Source organism: Carassius auratus, chromosome 14, assembly GCF_003368295.1.
Source record: "Carassius auratus strain Wakin chromosome 14, ASM336829v1, whole genome shotgun sequence".
Lineage (NCBI taxonomy): Eukaryota > Metazoa > Chordata > Actinopteri > Cypriniformes > Cyprinidae > Carassius > Carassius auratus.
The window spans coordinates 21,890,956-21,911,175 of NC_039256.1; the positions used below are offsets into that span (position 1 = coordinate 21,890,956).

At 35.6% G+C, this 20,220-nt stretch overlaps 3 protein-coding genes across 3 annotated transcripts; 2 read left to right on the forward strand and 1 right to left on the reverse strand.

The window, feature by feature from the left end:
• Window positions 1-1,282: 1,282 nt before the first annotated feature.
• LOC113114010 (UPF0461 protein C5orf24 homolog) lies at window positions 1,283-3,493 on the reverse strand. Its single transcript, XM_026280687.1, has 2 exons — window positions 3,246-3,493; window positions 1,283-2,744 (listed from the first exon to the last, which is right to left on the reverse strand). Exons 1-2 carry the CDS (start codon window positions 3,285-3,287, stop codon window positions 2,136-2,138), a joined length of 651 nt encoding a protein of 216 aa, XP_026136472.1. The 5' UTR covers window positions 3,288-3,493; the 3' UTR covers window positions 1,283-2,135.
• Window positions 3,494-4,367: 874 nt separating this feature from the next.
• On the forward strand, window positions 4,368-8,236 carry LOC113114011 (serine/threonine-protein phosphatase 2A catalytic subunit alpha isoform). Its single transcript, XM_026280688.1, has 7 exons — window positions 4,368-4,789; window positions 5,841-6,050; window positions 6,149-6,322; window positions 6,424-6,513; window positions 6,626-6,787; window positions 7,230-7,348; window positions 7,465-8,236. The coding sequence occupies exons 1-7, from the start codon at window positions 4,688-4,690 to the stop codon at window positions 7,535-7,537; spliced, it is 930 nt and encodes a 309-aa protein (XP_026136473.1). The 5' UTR covers window positions 4,368-4,687; the 3' UTR covers window positions 7,538-8,236.
• A 2,433-nt stretch (window positions 8,237-10,669) lies between these two features.
• LOC113114013 (sideroflexin-1-like) lies at window positions 10,670-20,181 on the forward strand. The gene is made up of 11 exons (XM_026280692.1): window positions 10,670-10,792; window positions 14,846-15,021; window positions 15,118-15,288; window positions 15,425-15,523; window positions 15,633-15,708; window positions 15,863-15,948; window positions 16,378-16,505; window positions 16,752-16,801; window positions 16,998-17,047; window positions 17,148-17,195; window positions 17,297-20,181. The coding sequence occupies exons 2-11, from the start codon at window positions 14,852-14,854 to the stop codon at window positions 17,391-17,393; spliced, it is 975 nt and encodes a 324-aa protein (XP_026136477.1). The 5' UTR covers window positions 10,670-10,792; window positions 14,846-14,851; the 3' UTR covers window positions 17,394-20,181.
• The last annotated feature ends 39 nt before the right edge of the window (window positions 20,182-20,220 follow it).

Consider the following 20,220-nt stretch of genomic DNA (forward strand, 5'->3'; position numbering starts at 1 on the left):
CATATGAGCAGAGAACACAATTTATTGGTCTCGATCAATAGTCACATGGTCCTACATGCTTCATTTTCTAAGTTTTCTTTGCGCATTTTGTGGGTGGTTGAAAATTAGGCCATGCCACGCATAAGTGTAATATGTCAGACAGTTATGGCAAGCGGGTTTAACATGCATTCCTTACTAGTCACTAACTGTGGTGCCTTTTGTTACTACTCATATTCATAGACATTAGGCTGTAATCCAATTGTTAACATTTGTATTCTTAATAGTAAGATTTTTTAATTTCTATAAATGAACCATGCTGATATATATGCCTAACAAGTAAAAAAGCAAGTAAACCGTTTTGATAGAGACCAGTGTCTCTAATAATTGGGAAAAGATGTAACTAATTTCTGTAAAAATGGAATAGTTGTTTGTCACTATTGGGATAGTAACAGAAAAATAAATCCTAATATCTGATGAATTCACATTAAAACATTTTTTTTTATCGAATTAAAACATTTAAATAAGAAATTAATTAATCAAATTAAATAATATATGAATCATTATTGGAATAGTTAATATTCATTTTAAAAAGCACTAATGTGTACTATCAACAGAAACAGATTGCAGTTAGATTAAATGTTAAATTAGCTTGCCACAGACATGCGTCAACATCCATTGTGTCATGAGATAAAATGTAACTCGTCTATCAGCCTATTTTAAGATTGCCCGTGAGAAATAAATATAGAAGTGGCATTTCTTTTGCAATAAAAGCTATTCTTATCTGTCAACTTTTCCTTTTTGATTTTTTGGTCATATTAGCTCATCCGCTTACAGTGTTTATATAAAAACATATTTAACAAAGACAGTATAATAAGACTAATGAATTGCCCGCTGTTTCTGCATAAATCTTAGTTGTTCTGAACAATTCTTTTTGGAAAAGAATGTAACAATTTTAAGTAAAATGTTTATATGTGCAGTATAGTTCTTTAGGTTTCATTTTACATAGTTACGCTCATAAAGTTATTTTAATGCTATGTCTTACAATATGTTTTGTCTTATTTGTAAATATGTGCATATTTACAACATGTATATTGTACTTCCTATTTAGCCCATCCAAATTATTTATTTATTAAATTATTTGTAATATTTTGTGTACATATTTTTGCTACATACATTCTATTGTTTACAAAGTTACAGTCATATATAATTACTTGATAATAGAGACAATTTCACACCAACTTAATAGATCAGTAAAAAAAAAAAAAAAAAAAAAAAAAACACATAATTTGTAAAGAAAAAAATTGCATTTTAGAAGTTTTCCCGCACAACTTATTTTTTTGGAGTAATAACTGTTTATTTTTTATTTATTTTTTTATCAGATCAGGTGTATTCAATTACACAAAACCAAGACTTGTTTTAGTCCAGTGGAATTTTAGAGTGGATCATTGATCAGCAAAACAGTTTTAGGTTGAACATAAAACAATGGCTGATATAAACTCACAGTTATAATTACAAGAGCATTATGTCATTGCTGAAATCTGTGACTTGACATTTTATCAAAAATTCACACTATCCTCTGTCTGAAAAGGGCACCAGACATTTCATAAATACAGCAACAACAAAAAAGATCAACATGTCATTGGACATTACAAAGCACTTTCACATAAACATCAGGGGAACAGAGAAGTTATTACTAGTGATCAGATTTTTCAAGTCAAATGCAATGTTCTAAAATCTAGAGTGAAACCACTATGTGATGAAGACTGTTCCTAGCAGTAACATTACATTGAAAGTATTAAGGAAAAGGTCAAGTTAAATGTAAAACAACACAATTGCAGTTCTCTCTACATCTCACTTCAGCAAAGTCCAAGGGACTGAAAAGGTTAATATGTGTTCAGTACTTTAAGTTTATTTCACAATACTACCGTCATGCACATTATAGGTTAACATATGTCATTGCGAGAAAGGTAATGCTAATGGTCTTTGGAAAAAGATACAAAAAAGGATAACACTGGCACATACACATGAGCTGTAGTATCAAAATCCATCTTTTTTTTCTTTCTTGCAAGAGTTTGACATCTTAAACACAATTTACTGTGACTTTGGACATGCACCCACATCCAGAGTCCCCCTTGCAATAAATAAAAAAACAGTTTTCACTCTGTAGTAGTGTCTTTCTCTTTCACAGTGGCTTCGCACAAGGCCCTCTTCTGCATCATGGTAAAAGGGAACGGTGCACCATTGCAGGCGCCATAGTCCAGTTTGTTAAGCCTTGACAGAGTTTTGATGCTGCCTGGAGGCCTACCTGGGCTCACCTTGTAGCCTGCAGCTTTGGTGGTGCCCAGTGGCCGTCCTGGGCTGGTTTTAAAGCCTGCTGCTCTGGTGGTGCCAGGCGGTCGTCCTGTACTTGTCCTGTAGCCTGCGGACTTAGTAGTACCCGAGGGCCTGCCTCGTCGTCCAGACTTTCCAAGTCCCTTCTTTTTCTTGGAGCCCTCTGGAGCATCTGCAGCCCTCATTCGAACTGTTTGGGAGTGAAATTCATTCTGGGAGTCCTGCATCTGGCAGGACATGGGCTTGATCATGCTCTGTGGCAAGGGGGGCAAGTTTGGGAGTGGCAGTTGTAGTGCAGGAGGTGGGGCGGTGGTGTAAAATTTATTGGACTGTGAACTGCACAACTCAAAGTGACTGGCTGGGTGTTGTCCATCATCCCCAATGCTTCCCAGACCATAGTCGTTGCTGTTGCTGGCTACTTGGTGCATCATTTTCTGTTCAAATAAATTATATTTGAAAACATTTGATATATTTCAAGATAAAGTGGTTAATGAAAAGTATATTGTGAAATAACAACTGAATGTGAGGCTTTGCAATACTTTTCCAACATCTTACATCGACCGCGTGGATCGAAAGTGATTGATTGAAGACGTCAATCAAAAAGAAAACAACAGGCCTGTGCAATTAACCACTGAAAGTCGATGAAGAAGAAGGAGTGGCTATATAAACTATATATAAACTATGGAAATATTCATACTTTATGTAGATCGCATCACTTTACAGTTAGATAAACACAATGTCTGGTCATAAAATGTAGAGCGACCGCGGAATATCGCTTATGCAAGTCCGTCGCTGTCCTGTCATTCTGTATCTTTTTTCCTGCTCTATTTGGTCGTTAATATAGACTATTCTTGTAATTACTGCAAATAAAATAAAATTAAGTATAAAACAGATGTAATTTTGCGTTAAATAATGCAATAAAGAAAGTATTTTACCTCATCTGGAACGCGGATCACGGAATGTAATGGGTTAAACATGAAACAGATCTATCTTCCATTCTTGAAAGCAAAAGCATAATGTTATTTACGCAGGAATATGGACATCCTTCAACCGCAAAATGCTTTCTTCCTAAACGATCGTGCTAATTCTGGATTATGGGATGGATATTTTCCTCCTGAACCGCTGAGGTTTAAAGCTGAAAGGCAGCCATTTTCACTAGAAAAAAAATCATAAAATAGTAAGAAAAGCTTATACGCATGCGTCAGCACTGGTGGGAATTTATACTATTCTTTAGCAAATACCAGAAGGTCCTGGTGTCAGCTCACGCGCCAGTTTTGTCCTCGATATTTAATCATTTATATATATTATTTCGCTGAGGACATTTGAAAATGTCACCATGTCACTTGTGTCCACACAGAACAAGGATTTTTTTATTAATATTATTTATCTTAATTTAAGTCATATATCCAAAGAGATAGTTAAATGAAAAGCACAGAGTAAAGAATAAACTATGGTATATGAGAAAGTAAAAAAATTATGAACATGAAAACAATGTATAGATAGATAATATTTTAAGTATATTTATAACGATATTTAAATGAAGTATGTTAAAGACCATAATGAACGCTGCTTCTTTACAAGATACACAGAGGTTAAAAAAGAACATCACCCCCCAGAAACAGAACATAATAATGATAATAATAATAATAGTAATAGGCAAAAAGTACCTTAACCTTCCAGCAACAGAACATAATGTAGTAGTAGAAGTAATAGATGATAATATCATTTTTATTACTACTTTATTTATTTATTAAACCTAACAATGTAGCGGTTCTCAAAATAAAACTTAGTGTCATTCCCCTTGTACATCAGTTGGTGGCACTAAACGCACAAGAGACAAAGCAATATATCTGCGACAAAGACTACTATGGCGAAGACTTAACTGGTCAATATTCATAAGGTCATGCTGACGTTCATTGACAGCCAGCCTATTGCGAACGCCTTGGCTTATACATATTAATTAGGTCATAAAGAGTCTGGCTCATGAATATTAAGAAGGACGCCTTCGCTGTAGTAGGATTCGTTATTTTGAATGCGGATTAGATGACGTCAACCTACATGAGCAGATTCTTCTTCGCTGCTGCGCATCATAACCAGACTCTGACCGAAATCAAAGGAGCTTTCAGGCTTACTTTTAATCGCTTAATGTTTACAGAGAATAGTAATTCATCGATTTATTCTTGAGGGAGTAAAAGTAACATCGTTTCACTTCATTTTGAGGCCTTGAAGTTTTTCAAGTGACCAAAGACTCAACAGCTTTATTTTTTTTAACTGGGATTGATTCCTTTGACGCATGACGCCAAACCCAAACAAAACATTTTGAGTCATTTTACCTCATTTTTTAACATTACTTGAATGATTTAAGGAATTGTCGAGAATGGACGAGAAGGTATTCACGAAAGAACTGGACCAATGGATCGAGCAGCTAAACGAGTGCAAGCAACTGTCGGAAAACCAAGTGAAAATCTTATGCGAGAAGGTGAGTTCCGCGTGACGGTCATCCTCACCCTTGTCAGTGTTGCATTGTATGTTAAAACACGTGTTTTGTCAGGCGGTCCGTGGGCGCAGCAGCAGACTGTGGCTATATTTGTTTTCGGCTCAGATACAGTTGCAGTGTGCCCTTCCCACTGGCCGCTTACCCGAAGATGGCGGTGCCGAATTATTCTATTATTGGCCGTCTGTGCGCCATCAATGTGACTATTGGTTGTTGGCTGTGCAGCGCAGTTAGCAACCAGAGCTCGTCAGGTTATGCCCACTTTACTGTTATTCGTTGTCAGGCAGAGTTTTGGGTTTGCCTTTTGCTTTCTAAGCAAACGTACAGATCCACCAGCTTTATTTAAAAAAACCCTAAACAGCCTATTTTGGGGTTTTATATATGTATATATATATAATTTATGTTCTTTTAATTTGTTAAAAATAGTCATTTTATGTAAATTGTGACTGCAATGTTAAAGATGCACAGGTTATTTCAAGTGGCCACCTGCATTAATCAGTATGACCTGATTCTTTTAAACCAAATATTTCAATGTCCTGCAACTTTACCTGCACATTGTAAAAGTGAAAATGTACGCTTGTTGCCTGAAAATAGTTGACCTAAAAATGAAAATCCTGTCATCATGTGCTCACCCACATGTTGTTCCAAACCTGCATGACTGACTTTTTACTGTGGAGCACAAAGGACGATGTACCTGAGTTGTATTGGGAGAAATATACATCTTTTATAATATATTTAAAAAAAAAATCAATAATAATTATTATAAGTAGTAGTATTATTGTAATTAATAATGTTGTTCATTGTTTTTATTTTTTTTATTTTTATTTTTTGCCAATTAGACTCATTTAATTCAGGCCCTCAATCCATTTCCAAGAACAAAGGCATATTAGGCATATCCCAATATTCATTAATCACTGATCCATGTCAACATTGCCTCTAGCAGTTTGTTAGGAATTTTAAATGCACTTAAGGTTAATAGTTCAGAGCACTGTTTGTCTGCTTTTTTAGTCTAACCTGCCGGTTTGATCTGTTGCAGGCTAAAGAAATTTTATCCAAAGAGTCAAACGTTCAGGAGGTGCGTTGCCCGGTCACAGTGTGTGGAGATGTACATGGCCAATTTCACGATCTTATGGAACTGTTTAAGATCGGGGGTAAATCACCAGATACCAATTACCTATTCATGGGAGACTATGTGGATAGAGGGTACTATTCAGTAGAGACAGTCACACTGCTGGTGTCTTTAAAGGTACGTGAATGGATACAGCTTTAATTAATTAATTAATTTTTTAAAGAAAAATTCATTTGCATTGTTAAAGGCTTGTTTTGTCATTTTAAATTGTCCAGGTTCGATATCGAGAGAGAATCACCATCCTCCGTGGAAATCATGAAAGTAGACAGATCACACAAGTGTATGGCTTTTATGACGAGTGCCTTAGAAAATACGGAAATGCAAATGTTTGGAAATATTTCACAGACCTCTTTGACTACCTCCCTCTTACAGCCCTCGTAGACACACAGGTAAAATGGCTTGTGATTAACAGTGTTTCATCCATTGTAACTGTACTGATGCGTAGTAATTTGAGGGCACATAAAGCTTAAGCTTTGCGCTGTCTCCACAGATTTTCTGTCTCCACGGAGGATTGTCACCTTCCATTGACACGCTGGATCACATCCGCGCATTGGACCGTATCCAAGAAGTTCCGCATGAGGTATAATTTCCACCTGTGAATATCAGAAAGATGTATTGTGTTACTATATTCAAAATCGTTAAGAGTCCCAGCTGTGAATAGGTCACAGGGTCTTATGAAATCTCATTGGCAGGGTCCCATGTGTGACTTGCTGTGGTCAGATCCAGATGACCGCGGAGGCTGGGGGATTTCCCCCAGGGGGGCTGGGTACACATTTGGCCAGGACATCTCAGAAACATTTAACCATGCCAACTGCTTGACTCTGGTCTCACGAGCTCACCAGTTAGTGATGGAGGTAACAGAGAACCAATTACCATGTATAAATATAAGTTGGATACATGAATGTTTTATTTGTAGAAGGCCACAAGGGTTATGTGGTTACTAGTGATATCATTTATAAACTGATCACATTTACTGTAATTAAGAGGGTTATTTTGAGTATTTCCATGAATTAGATGTACATTTATTACATATTACATAGTGTTGCTATTATGACATGCCTCATATAGGCCGTATATCATTTTTGAAGATGATTAATGTTGTTTGTTACATGAGTAAATTAAAATGTAACACGAAAAAGTGCAGCATATCTGAAACTAAAGTGTAATAGAAATTTGAAACAAATTTGTAGAAATGTATACAATTCCAATGTAATTTTTGTTTTGAATTTGAATAATAATACACCCATCAACTGTAGATTAGCTAGTGGCTAACATATTTGTAAAACTTTTCTACAGGGTTATAACTGGTGTCATGAACGTAATGTTGTAACCATCTTCAGTGCACCTAATTATTGCTACCGATGTGGTAACCAGGCTGCCATCATGGAACTCGATGACACGCTTAAGTATTCCTTGTACGTATATAACATATAACATTATCTGTTTTTATTAATAATTCCCCGTCCCCTGTGTTATATATCAGTAATTTTGCTGTTATAAATATGAATATTAAAAGAATGATTTCCTTTAGTTTACAGTTTGACCCTGCACCACGCAGAGGAGAGCCTCACGTTACTCGTCGCACTCCAGATTATTTCCTGTAAAATGGGAAGGCTTTTTAAAAATTACAGTATTGCAGCACTATCTGACCAGTGGACAATGATTATTCAAAGAAGACATGCTCATCTGTTCAATCTGTTCAATCCATCACAAACCCCTTTCCTTGGACCAAAACGTGCCCTATCTATACTGCAATAAGATTGATGCAGTCTTCTCAACAAACACAATAATGTAACAGTACTCGTTCATCTGCATCATGTACTTTTCTCTCTTATGTACTATAAAGCTGTTGTGTTTTTGATCAGCATATAAGGGTTTCTTCTGACTAACGGGTTTATGTGCAGTCTTCTACAACGCTGTGTTTTGGATACTCTAAATGCTTACAAGTGGATAATGTTCAAGTTGTGATGAGCTTAAAATAGTGCTGTGTATTATAGCTGCATTTTCATGCTGCATGGCCTCGGGTACACAATGAGCTGTCATCGGGCACATTTCCGACTGCGGTTTAAAACGATCGCCTACTGCAATGTTTGTTACAGGTGGGTATGAGATACTTTAGTTTTAGTCCCTTTTCAATGTCTTTTAAGCACTTTTTTCAATGCAGTATTTGTTATTGTTCTTAGTTTACACAGCAGTGGTTTTGTTTTTGCTTTTGTATGTCACTGCATTATTTCCCAATTTGTAAACGAGAGCACAATTAAATAGGGATTTGAACGGCAATAAAGACTCTTGTTATTTATCTATGTGAAGCCTGTTTCTTTTTAGACAGCAGCTGTAACCTTCTGTTCATCCTCTGCTGTAGGGTGGTGCAAAATGTTAGCAGTGTTGCTGATTGATTTTTATTGTCAAATTGGGTCATTCCTGTTATGCAGTAAAATGTACTGAGCACTGTAACTATAAAAATAAAATATCCCTTTATTGTATTTCTTTATGGTTACAGTACACCATACTTTTTGAAATATGGTCTGGTCAAGTTCAGGCAACTATTTAAACAATGAAATTAAGAGGATGGAACCGAATAGGAACAAAAAGAATGAGGTTTATCTATTGCTTAGAGCAAAATAAAAAGTTTGCTTACATGAAGGTGAAAACTTTGAATCTTCTCAAATTTGAGTTAGTCGTCGTTATGTTAACTAAATGTAATAATGCATGACTGAAAATCGTGAGTTTAATATTTTACACAGAATTGTGGGCATGAAAATGCTATGCATAACAGGAATTACATTAGAGGTTGGTGTTTAAAATGTTCGCTAGATGGAGCCATTTTCTTAACCAGTTATCTTTAAAGTGACCCTTTTTTGCCACTTTTTAAGGTTGCTAATATTGTTTTATGAGGCTCCTCAAATAGGTTTACATGCATGCAGGGTCAAAAAAAAAACACATTAGTTTTCTCAAAAATAGATTTTACTTTACCAAATGTTTAAATGATTCGTAAACGACTCGTGCGAAGCAGTTCAGTCTCTCGCTGAGCCATCACTCCTGTGATTGGTCAGATGGCGCAGTCCTTTGTGATTAGTCCAGATCCAGATAGATTGGCTCTGGATTGATCTGGTCTTTTTTTTCACTCAAACTTGACATTTTACAGTAGTCAGGGGGTGAACACAAATGAAAAGAGATACAAAATTACAATGAAACAGAGAGCAAAGAAACAATTTTTTTTTTACATAAAAACGTTGAAATGTTTACATACATTAATGCACTTAACAGTTTTCCTTTTTTTTTCAAACTGTAAATAGACTTTAGGTATTGTTTTTAAAAATGACTAACAATGGTTTATAATTGCTGTACTTGCATTTATGTATACTAAACTTTGCCAACAAAAGTAAAAAAAATAATCAAATAATATTCCTTATGGAATGACATGTCATAACTGAAAAAAATAAATAAATAAATAAAATAAAACATTTTCAAAACAAAGTTGAAAGCTGGGCATGATATGATCCATAACAACTGAGCAGAAATTGATTGCGTAAGGACAACTCCAAAAAAAAAAAAAGAAAAAAATTTCTGTAGGTAGACCACAAAATGTAGGATACATAGTCTATTGATATAACCGTTAAATCTGTTTACAAGGAAATAGTTACTGGGGTAATATTTATAAATGAATCTAAAATAAATTTCTTTGTGATTAAATATTTATGAGGTAATTTCCAGATTTTATGCCATATCAAACCATCAACACAGCTATTCCAGAAATTTACAATAGAAGGTCTAGAGACAACATCCCTTTGTCATCCCAATGTCTATCATTGTGTTTAACAGAGGAAGAAAAAACTCAAACTCGTCCAACAGCAGAGCCAACAGGATAAAAAACAATGTAGAAAACAGCTCACAGCGCGTGTCAGAAACTAAACGGCCATTGCAATGACGGTATGACAGCTCTGGAGCCTTTCATAGACTGTGATGAATGCATAGAGAAGATAGTATCGATTATATTCTTCCAATTCGAGCCAGAGTCTGATGATAAAACAGTTGAACTGGCTGAATGACAAGAGACTGATTTGTCAGCAGGATTGGAGCAGGACGTTCTCAGTGGTGAGTGTCAAGTGTTAACAAGTTTGTGGTGATTATACATCAACATAATGTTAACCACACAGAAATGTTTCTGTTTGTAGGCGGGCAAGTTGGTGACGTTGAACGTGGGCAGACATTATGCAAATGTATTACTTTGTGACGTAGAGCTGTAACATAATTTATTGTGCACTGTCTCCATCACAACTTAGAGTTTCATTAGCTCCAAGAAATAATTGGCATTTCAAAAAGGTCTTTGTTTTCTTTCTCTCTGTCTTTCTTTAGAGATTTAATAAAACATTTTTTAAAGTGTTCATTACAATCCCTCTGTATGACATACAAAATACACGTAAGAGCATTTATTTATTTGGTGAACACAAAATTCCCACAGGTAGACAATTAAATAAAAATGAATGTCTTAAAAACTGAAGACTGAAGCTCAAAATCTTTCGTTGACTGACTAATTGATTTATTATATATATATATATATATATATATATATATATATATATATATATATATATATATATATATATATATATATATATATATATATATATATATAATATGACTCGAATGTTACCATGTCACAAATATTTTCCAGCTATTGAAAACTTTTATTTTGAATTATCATCAGCGTCTCTGGTTGGCTGGGAGAAGAGGGTGGCCTTTACTGCAGCGTTCTTCACCTTCATTCGTAAATACCAAATTAGCCTCAGTGCGCGAGACTGATATCTGCTGCGGTGTGCTGTGATTTGGTCTGACGGCGAGCTTTGCACTGTTGCACTGTAAGTAACATTATAGATCTCCACGGATGCCATTGTCAAGATATGTTTTTTCTGCCTTTTTGCTGGCTGTATTAGTATGTAAAAGCTTATGCTGCCAGTAAGTGGATTTGTGATGTGGCATCCAGAGGTTGATAAAGAGGTGCACATCTGGAGTTGTACAGATCGTTTTAAAGATAAAACTAACATTGATTGAGATGTTCATCACATGGAGCTATATTTGTTAACATGATATTTAAGCATAACATAATTCATATTTGGATTTATGACATATTGAAAACCCTAGTGGAAGCCACCTAACCGGTACTGACTGGTTTTGAACCATTCTTTGCCATTGAACTATAGTGATGAAATTCTTACAATTGATTTTAAAACGAGACACCATATAAATCATGCCATTTATACTACAGTGTTTGCTCTTTAAACAGCATCACCGTTTTAACACATAAAATATTGCCTATGAATTAAGATGTGTGCATGTATATTATTACAATGCTATTGAAAAAACACAGAATATTATTAGTGCTGTCAAAATTAGCGCGTTAACGCATTCGATTAATTTGAAATATTTAACGCGTTAAAAAAAAATAACGCAATTAACGCGGTTGCAGGTTTTTTTATTTCCAGTTGTGGCCTTGTGTGTTCAACGTGCAAAGAAATATGGATAAGACCAAGGAAGGACTTTTAGACGGAAAGTTTCAGTATAAAACACGGATTACTCTTCAGTCTGCCACAAGAAACATTACTCTTCATTTAGTCTGCCACAAGAAACAGCAACATTAAAATCATGAACTCAAATGTCATTGTTTAAAAAAAAACGTTAATAAGCTTAAACGAAAATAAAGAAATAATTGTGTAGCGGAGTATTTTTTGTACACAGTGCCGCGAACTGTCAATCACTCCTGTGCGCGTGCATCACTGTCCTCCTCAGCTGCAGCAACTTGCGCTCTCTCTCTTCATCAAGCTTTAAAACAAAAAGGGGACAAAAAGATCATATTGTCTTTGTGCATAGGCTATAGATTAATTAGATAAATTAATATCTAAATTTGTGCCTTGCCGTCTACGGCATTTTTTTAGAACTTAGAAAAAAGATGCTGCAGCCAATGTACAGCCAGCGGGGGCTGCAGGACGACTCAACCTCCGCGGACAGTTTTTAATGTTTATCAGACAATAAATACTCAAGATTTTGCTTTAGTATAACTCACAACGAGTTTCACACACCTTCTCCGGCCACGTTGAGTTGTTGACACTTAACAGTGGGAAAAGCGACACATGCGCTATTCACTTGTATAACTTAAGGGTGAATGGGTAATGTAGTTTCTGCTCTGGGTGGGATGAATTAGGACGCTTGCATTGTGAAGGGCGCTCTGAAAATCGGCAGTGCAGGTAAAAGATTAAAACCTCTATTAAAACAGATGTCCAAATGAGCGTACCGGTACGCTACAAGCACGTTCTGGGCGCACGGAGAGGTGGCGGTACGCTCAAGAGCTATATTTGGAAGTGGCGGTACTGAGTACTGGTGCGTACAGGCCCACTTAAAGCACTGGCAATGACTATACTTTGGAATTTTTTTGCAGTCCACTTAGAATTCAACATGGAAATCATTTTTTGTTTTTTATTGGCATTGATTGTTTTGAAATTCAAATGGTACTTAAATGCCTGTGTTTTTATTTCTGTAATAAATATGGCTTTCAAGCCAACAGTTAATTTGGAGGATATTGATGGTTTATTGCAGGTATGCTGTTTACATGAGAAAATCTGTGTTACAAGTTAAACAAAAATTCCAATAAACAATCATATTTTGCATTTAAATAGTTTCTTTGTCTTGAGTTTACATGAATTTTTTACATTTTACATTTACATATCCAAAAAGTTTCAGTCTTTTAATTGCGATTAATCGCGATTAATCGCGATTAATTTTAAAAAATTGTGCGATTAATTAGTTAATTTTTTTTAATCGATTGACAGCACTAAATATTATATATTATCATTAATGCATAGAATTGGCCAAGAAATGGGCTGTTTGGGGAAAGTGTCATAAACACGGTTTCTCTGTTCAAAGTTCAGTTCAGATCAAGAGGCTCGTGCATCGGTCAGTGTCTTATCACTGCAATCCTTATTAGTGTGCATGCGTTGTTCTGCTGTTTTCATTGTATGAAAACGTAAAATGTAGTCGCTTTGTTGCGATGTCCGAACCGTGAATCAATTGTTCTTTTGAGTCGGCTCTTTGTTTTAGCGGATCTGTTGAGTCTGTACCATACAGTCTATTGTCTGTACACGCAAGCAGTTTGAAAGATCGTTCACAAAAATGACTGAACGATTCGTTGACGGATCGAATTGAATCCGCCAGAATCATAGACAGTAAAAGGGTCGGAATCAACTGACTCAGTGAACCGAGAATCATCTCTTGTCAAATAAAAACTTATTGGCAAATAGAAGAAAACGTTACATAAAACGTAAATCGATTTTTTTTTTTTTTTAGAATTTTACGTTGGTTTCACTTAAATGCTTGTTATGGAAATACGCTACGATAATAAATATAAATTGAATTAATATAAATAAATATAAATAAATAAATAAATAAATATAAATTGAATTACATAAATACCATATTTAACACAACAAAACCGAATTAAAACGTTATATAAAACCATGGCTACATATCTAAACGTTTCTGGGCATTTAAAATGTCACAGTCTGGGATTTATGGCTGAATTCCTGAATTCTTTTCGAACCGGTTCTTTGAAATGAACTGCTCAAAAGAATCGACTCGGACTCGCCTGAGAATCAACTGAGTCGAGCTTCCCATCACCATTGAAACGCTCCGAAAAGCCAAAGCATCAAGTGATATGAACATGATTTGATTTAAAAAGACACGGGCCCATTTTGTAGCTGTCAGCAGAGAAAAGCCTGATTTATATTCGTCCCTTTATCCGTCGTTGGTGCATTGTCAAGATAAAATGTCACCAAGCTGCAAGCGCGTGATTTATTTCATTTATTCAATTATGTCAATGTGAATGCTTTTAATTGCCAAATGAACATGCAAATAAATGGTTAAATTCCATTATCTAAACTCAACCTTTAGTTGGTTTTCTAATCGTTATTGGAAAGGCATGGTTCAAAATAGTAACTTCATATAATTTAAAACCATGTGACTTTCTTTCTTTAATGGAAAACAAAAATTGCAGTCTCAGCCTCAGTAATCTTGATATTCATTGTACGGAAAATAATGCAATGAACGTGAATGTTGACAAAGACTGTCAGAACTTCACACACACTCTGTCTAACATCTTTTGTCTTTCACAGAAGATGAGAAAAAATGAGAATGAGTAACTGATGACATTATTTTGAGAGAACAAAATATTTATCCGGATGAATCCCCTTCCCTGAGACTCAGTTCATACTCTGGCATTTTAGTCAGTTCTGTACAGAAACAAAGGACATGTACTGTATACAGAGGCGCTGCTTTATATGGGGACTAGCAGCACCTTATGTCGTTTTCTCTGGTTGGCTGGTCATCTGTGTCTTTAGTTACACGCTTATTCAGCGGTGGTTAAATCAGTAGAGGAATTTCATGTGCAAGCATTATTCAGTTGTTTCTGTGGGGGAAAAAATTCTAAAAATGACTTTTGATTCAATAGATGTTATTTTACTATATTGTTTTTACCATATAATAAATATAGTAAAACTGAATGTTTTACCAGAAATTAAAATTTTGTTTACATTACCGTTAAAATGTTTGGGGTTAAGTTTTTTTTAAAAAAGAAATTACTACTTTTATTCAGTAAGACACTGAGGACTGAAGTAATGACAATTGAAAATTCAGTTTTGATCACACGCATAAGTTACATTTAAAAATGTATTCAAATAGAAAGCAGTTATTTTAATATTATTTATTCTTATGATATTTTACAATATTACTGTTTTATTGTATCTTGAAACAAGTAAATATCTTTCCATGCCCAAACTTTTGAACAGTAGTGTACTTCCCTTCAAAAATACCTTTTGTGTTAAAAGATCAAGAAAAGTGTTTTTAACAGTGTAATATCTTCACAGTGTACCATGGCAGCTGAGTGTACCATCTCCACCTCCATTAACATTAAAGAGCCACGCTGGGATCAGGGAACATTTGTGGGTCGAGCAAAGCATTTCTTCACTGTCACAGACCCGAGAAACATCCTCCTGTCTAATGAACAATTAGAAAAAGCGCGTCATATTATTCTGGATTACAAGTAAGATTCTAATCTGCATTCATGTGCTTTTCGATAGCATTCATGCTACAAAGTTTTTAAAAAAAATAGTAATCTTCCATTTTCCTCTCGTTGAAGAAAAGGGGTGGTAACACCAGGTCTCACAGAAGACGAGCTATGGAGGGCCAAGTATGTTTTCGACTCAGCATTCCATCCAGACACTGGCGAGAAAATGCTCCTGATTGGTCGCATGTCTGCTCAGGTCCCCATGAACATGACCATCACTGGATGCATGATGACGTTCTACAGGTGATTTTGGTGGTTGGCTGGTTTGCTGTGTAATCCAAGCACTATTGTACAGTAGCTATAGGACTTCTTTTGAACAGTAATTGATTTGCCTACATGTGATGCTGAATATTTATAAAAAAGAATTCTTGCTTTTTAGAACGACTCCAGCGGTTCTGTTTTGGCAGTGGATCAATCAGTCTTTCAATGCAATAGTCAACTACACCAACAGGAGCGGAGATGCCCCCATCACAGTAAAGTATGAGGACTTCAGATCATGCATATCAACATATTTTGCATTTATCTTGTGCTCTACTTTGAACTGTTTTGCAATATCCCTAAATTCCTAATATATTGTGTTCTTGCAGCCAGCTTGGCACAGCATATGTATCAGCCACTACTGGAGCCGTGGCTACTGCGTTAGGACTTAATGCATTAGCAAAGGTAATGGTCTTGGTTTCTAATGTTTATGGACTGTAACTCTTTCACTGCAAAGTAATAAATAGAGTGTTTACTGCTCAGTGCTCACTCTTTGTGTTCATGTAATAATCCATATTCATATTTAAACTAAAAATGATTTAATCCCACTGTCTTTCAGCATGTGTCTCCGCTCATAGGACGCTTTGTTCCTTTCGCTGCTGTAGCTGCTGCTAACTGTATTAATATTCCACTCATGAGACAACGGTAAATAATTACCTAAAACAAATCATGCATAAAGAGCTTTGAGCTGATTTCACTAGGGCTGCTCAGAATTGGTTTGTTCGTTAGTCACAAAATACTGGAATTACACAAAATGTGCATGCGAATATTCTATATATAGTTCAAACGTTTTGAATGTTTTTGAAAGAACTCTTATGCTCACCAATTTATTTGATCAAAAATATAGTAAAACGTTGTGAAATATTACTCGAATCTTCAGAAATCTTTGTGCATATTTTTTTGTGGAAACCTTGACGCATTTATTTTTCATGATTTTTTGATGAATATAATGGTCAAAAGAATGTTTTTTTTTTTTTAATCTGCTGACCCCAAATATTTGACCAGTAGCGTATACTGTGTGCACAGTATAACAGACATGAATTGATGTGAGCTACGTTGTTATGTTTCAATCAGGGAACTCAAACATGGCATTCCAGTAACAGATGAGAACGACAACCGGTTAGGAGAATCTTCAAAGGCAGCTCAACAGGCCATCACACAAGTGGTGGTTTCCAGAATCCTCATGGCCTCTCCGGGAATGGGTTCGTTTATTACAGTACAACGGACTTCGCAACTATATTTATCAAATTATGCATGTACAGTGACCTCCAAAAGTCTGAGACCACACTCTGGAATCTATTTTAAACCTAGAAATAATGTTTAGGAATTAAGTCCCTCTCTGTAGGTTTTATGCAAATGCAATATGTTCATTCATCAAAGTGCATATTTGTTAAGGACACTGTAATTACAAATAAATAATCGATAATTCTAATTATTTCTTCCTATAGCAATCCCTCCATTTTTAATGAACTCTTTGGAAAAGAAGGCCTTCCTCAAGGTAATTTCAAACTTACATTATACATATTTTGTTTGCATGGCTGAAAATTGCAATGAAAGCTATTTAGCCTTAAGCAGAGAACATATACACCCGACAACAGTGTCCGGTCTGCTTGAATGCATTAGCCCTTAAAATGGCCCCATAGAATCAAGGGCTTTGTTGCCAGGTTGATTTTCTCCCCCTTCATTTTTCTCAGAGGTTTCCGTGGATGAGTGCACCCATTCAAGTTGGCTTGGTTGGGTTTTGGTGAGTTGCCAAAGATAGACTGATGGTCTAATAAACAGTTATTTCCTGAAAGGGATTCCAGAATTTGTGACCCACTCTTTTGTACATTCTTTCTTCTTAGCCTTGTGTTTGCAACCCCATTGTGCTGTGCGTTATTCCCACAAAAGAGGTGAGAACATTTTCGAAACAGTTTGAATCTTTTCTGAATAACTCTATTGGTTTTATGAATCATTCTGTTGTGTTTCATAATGAAATGCATCATCCATGCAGTTCAATGGCAGTGAGCCGTTTGGAAGCCGAGCTGCAGGAGAAGATTCGAGCCAGTCATCCTGGAGTAGAGACTGTCTACTTCAACAAAGGACTGTAAAAACAAACGTTGGTGAATCTGCTCTCTACTGTAATGGTTTCACGTCCATCTAAAACATCTCTTTGTTTGCCAAAGTTCACCCGTTCCTTTCCAGGACGTCCCAACTCATTTGTCATTTTGTAAGATGTTTTTACAGTTTTGACTGTTTTTGCTGATCTTTGCCAATCTTTTCGTCTGACGTGTGTGACGGTGCACACTACTCTACATACATGTAGCATTGTTGTTGTTTTTTTCTCAATATTTGAAATAATTTGGTTTGCTGCCAGATTATTCCATGTGCCATTCAATGCCATTTTCAGTAAGGATCAAAGATGGCTGGTGTTGATCTTGTTTTTCTTTTCCTTGAGTCTGTATTGCATTGTTATTGTCAGTATTTTGTCTGTATCTCTTCATGAGGGTTTGCAGTTTATGCGTTACTGCCAAATTACATTTCAGTTGCAAGCAAAATCAAGGGACCTCTTAATGACAACAGTGCAATCCGTTGAAAACGTTGCCAAATACAAACCTCTGCTGCGCATTTCCTTATACGCAGGTTTAATAAACCACAGCATGGGTTTTAAGAAGAGTTTGATCTATTTTACTATCCTCAGTTTTTGAGTTTAACTAGGGTGTTATACATGAATAGTGTGTATGTTCGTGTAAGTTCTTCTGCCTGCTGACAGTGCATGAACAAATTTTGTAAGTGAAAATAGAGTGAGTTTCAAGTTCAGTGTGTTCTCATTGACTGTTCCAAAGTCCACTCCTCTGGCAGTTCAAGGTAACACATTGCTTTTCAATGCAAACTTATCAAACCTGCATCTGTTTTCTGTTTTATGAAAGGCCATTTACTTCAGTCTTTTCCATATTGCCATATTTTGTTACGTTTAAGGTAACACAAGGATCTCCATTAAACCTACAGGAATAATATGTAACATTAAGCTAGTAAGCTAGTATGATTTTTTTCCTTTAATGAAGTACTACACAGCCTTTTACGTAAATCCTGTTCTTGTTTGCCATCTACACTACATGGCCAAAGTACATGGACAGTTCTTTTGAATTAACATGTTTGGCTATTTCAGTAATTAATGCAACTGCAAAAAGACACTCTTTCTAGAAATTTTTATTTTAATAATCTAAATTATTCCATCAATTCATGTCTTGTGAAGTGAAAAGCTGCATGTTTTTAACTAAACCATTGCTTAAGGATGACTTTTTCACTTGAGAAAGCATTATTATGGATAAAGACTATTACAAACACACAGATTTTGGCTTCACCAGACGTAAATGGATGTACTGGAGTCATTTGGATTACTTTGCATTATTGTGGTGTTTTTATCAGCTCTCATTCTGACGGCACCCATTCACTGCAGAGGTTCCTTTGGTGAGCGAGTGATAATGCAAAAGTTTTCCAAATCTGTTCCGATGAAGAAACAAACTACATCTTGAATGGCCTGAGGAGGAGCAAATGTTCATTTTTGGGTGAACTATTCCTTTAATTGAACTGCATACAGTGATATTCTAGTATGTTCAACTTTATGCTCAAAGTCCATAAAGAACTGACTTGCCACCTTTTTTGAAACAAGATGATTGGCCTACACAAAGCCTCATCCTTTAGGATGAACTAGAACATAGACAGTTCCCATCACAGCGTCCATGTTCCAAAAGCCAAGGTTGTCCTAGAAGAGTTTGGAGCAAATGGATCAAATCAAATAATGCTTTTAGTTTAAAGTGACATATGGTTATGTGTTTGGATGCCCATGTATTTTTTGCTATTTTTATGTATTTTTAGATTTATTGATGTTCATCTTTGTTAATTTTCTGTTTAATTGAATAAGTCTCCATGTGGTGAAGTATTTAAATATGTTTAATATGTAACCTATTCAACAGGTTAGGTGTCTGTTGAGCGCTCTGTTCTTTGTTGTTGATGTGCCACATTTGTTCAGTTCATGAATGTAGTGTTGGCAGTAATGAAATCAAACTGAAATATGTGTATTTCCGTGGATAGACCGCTGGTTCTGTTGGTTGCCACTCTTTGTTTTTGTTTTAATTGTGACAAAAGCACAACAGTCCTTGTTCTTCAAGATACCCTGAAGGTTTTCAATATTATGTTTCATGTATCTCTGTGAAAGATGATGGGTCGTGGGATGTGTTTATAATAATGTGTTTAATGTGTCGCAAATACATCACTAACATTTGCAGGGCCTGGGACAAATGTTTGTTGTCCCCATCAGTGAAGGCCCTTGGTGCTCAGATCTTTGATCATTCCTATTCCATTTGAGATCTGTGATAGTTAAAGGATCTTATATAATTGAACTGAATTCATAACTGATGTTTCAAACATCTGCTGGTTTGTTCAGGGGAATCACAACAGCAATGTAGCCACAAGGATCTTTAGAAAGGAATTTACAGCACATCTCTTATTTGTAATCATTATAAGGTAGACTTTATTATTATTGGCTACAAAGTGTAATACAGTGTTGTCCTGGACAAGAAAACAGTCCCTTGTGCGTTGAATACATCAGCATAACACTGTTTGTTTCCTGATCCCATATTATGTTATCAATCAATATAGCTCAAGGCATCTGTATACTTGGAACAAAACAGCAATATTCTGACTCAATGGTCTGCTCTTCACATGAACAAGTCGCTCTGATTTGTATAATGATTTGTTTACAGTGAATACGATGGGTGTATGATTTTCAAGATGAATATTTAAAAAATGTTTCTTCTTTTACAGTGCAGCCTTCTGTTTAGATTACACTGTACTCTGTGGATTACCTAAATGAAATAAAGAGTATTAAGCAATGGATCGATTTTGTGTCCTCTTAACTATATTGTTTGGTGTATC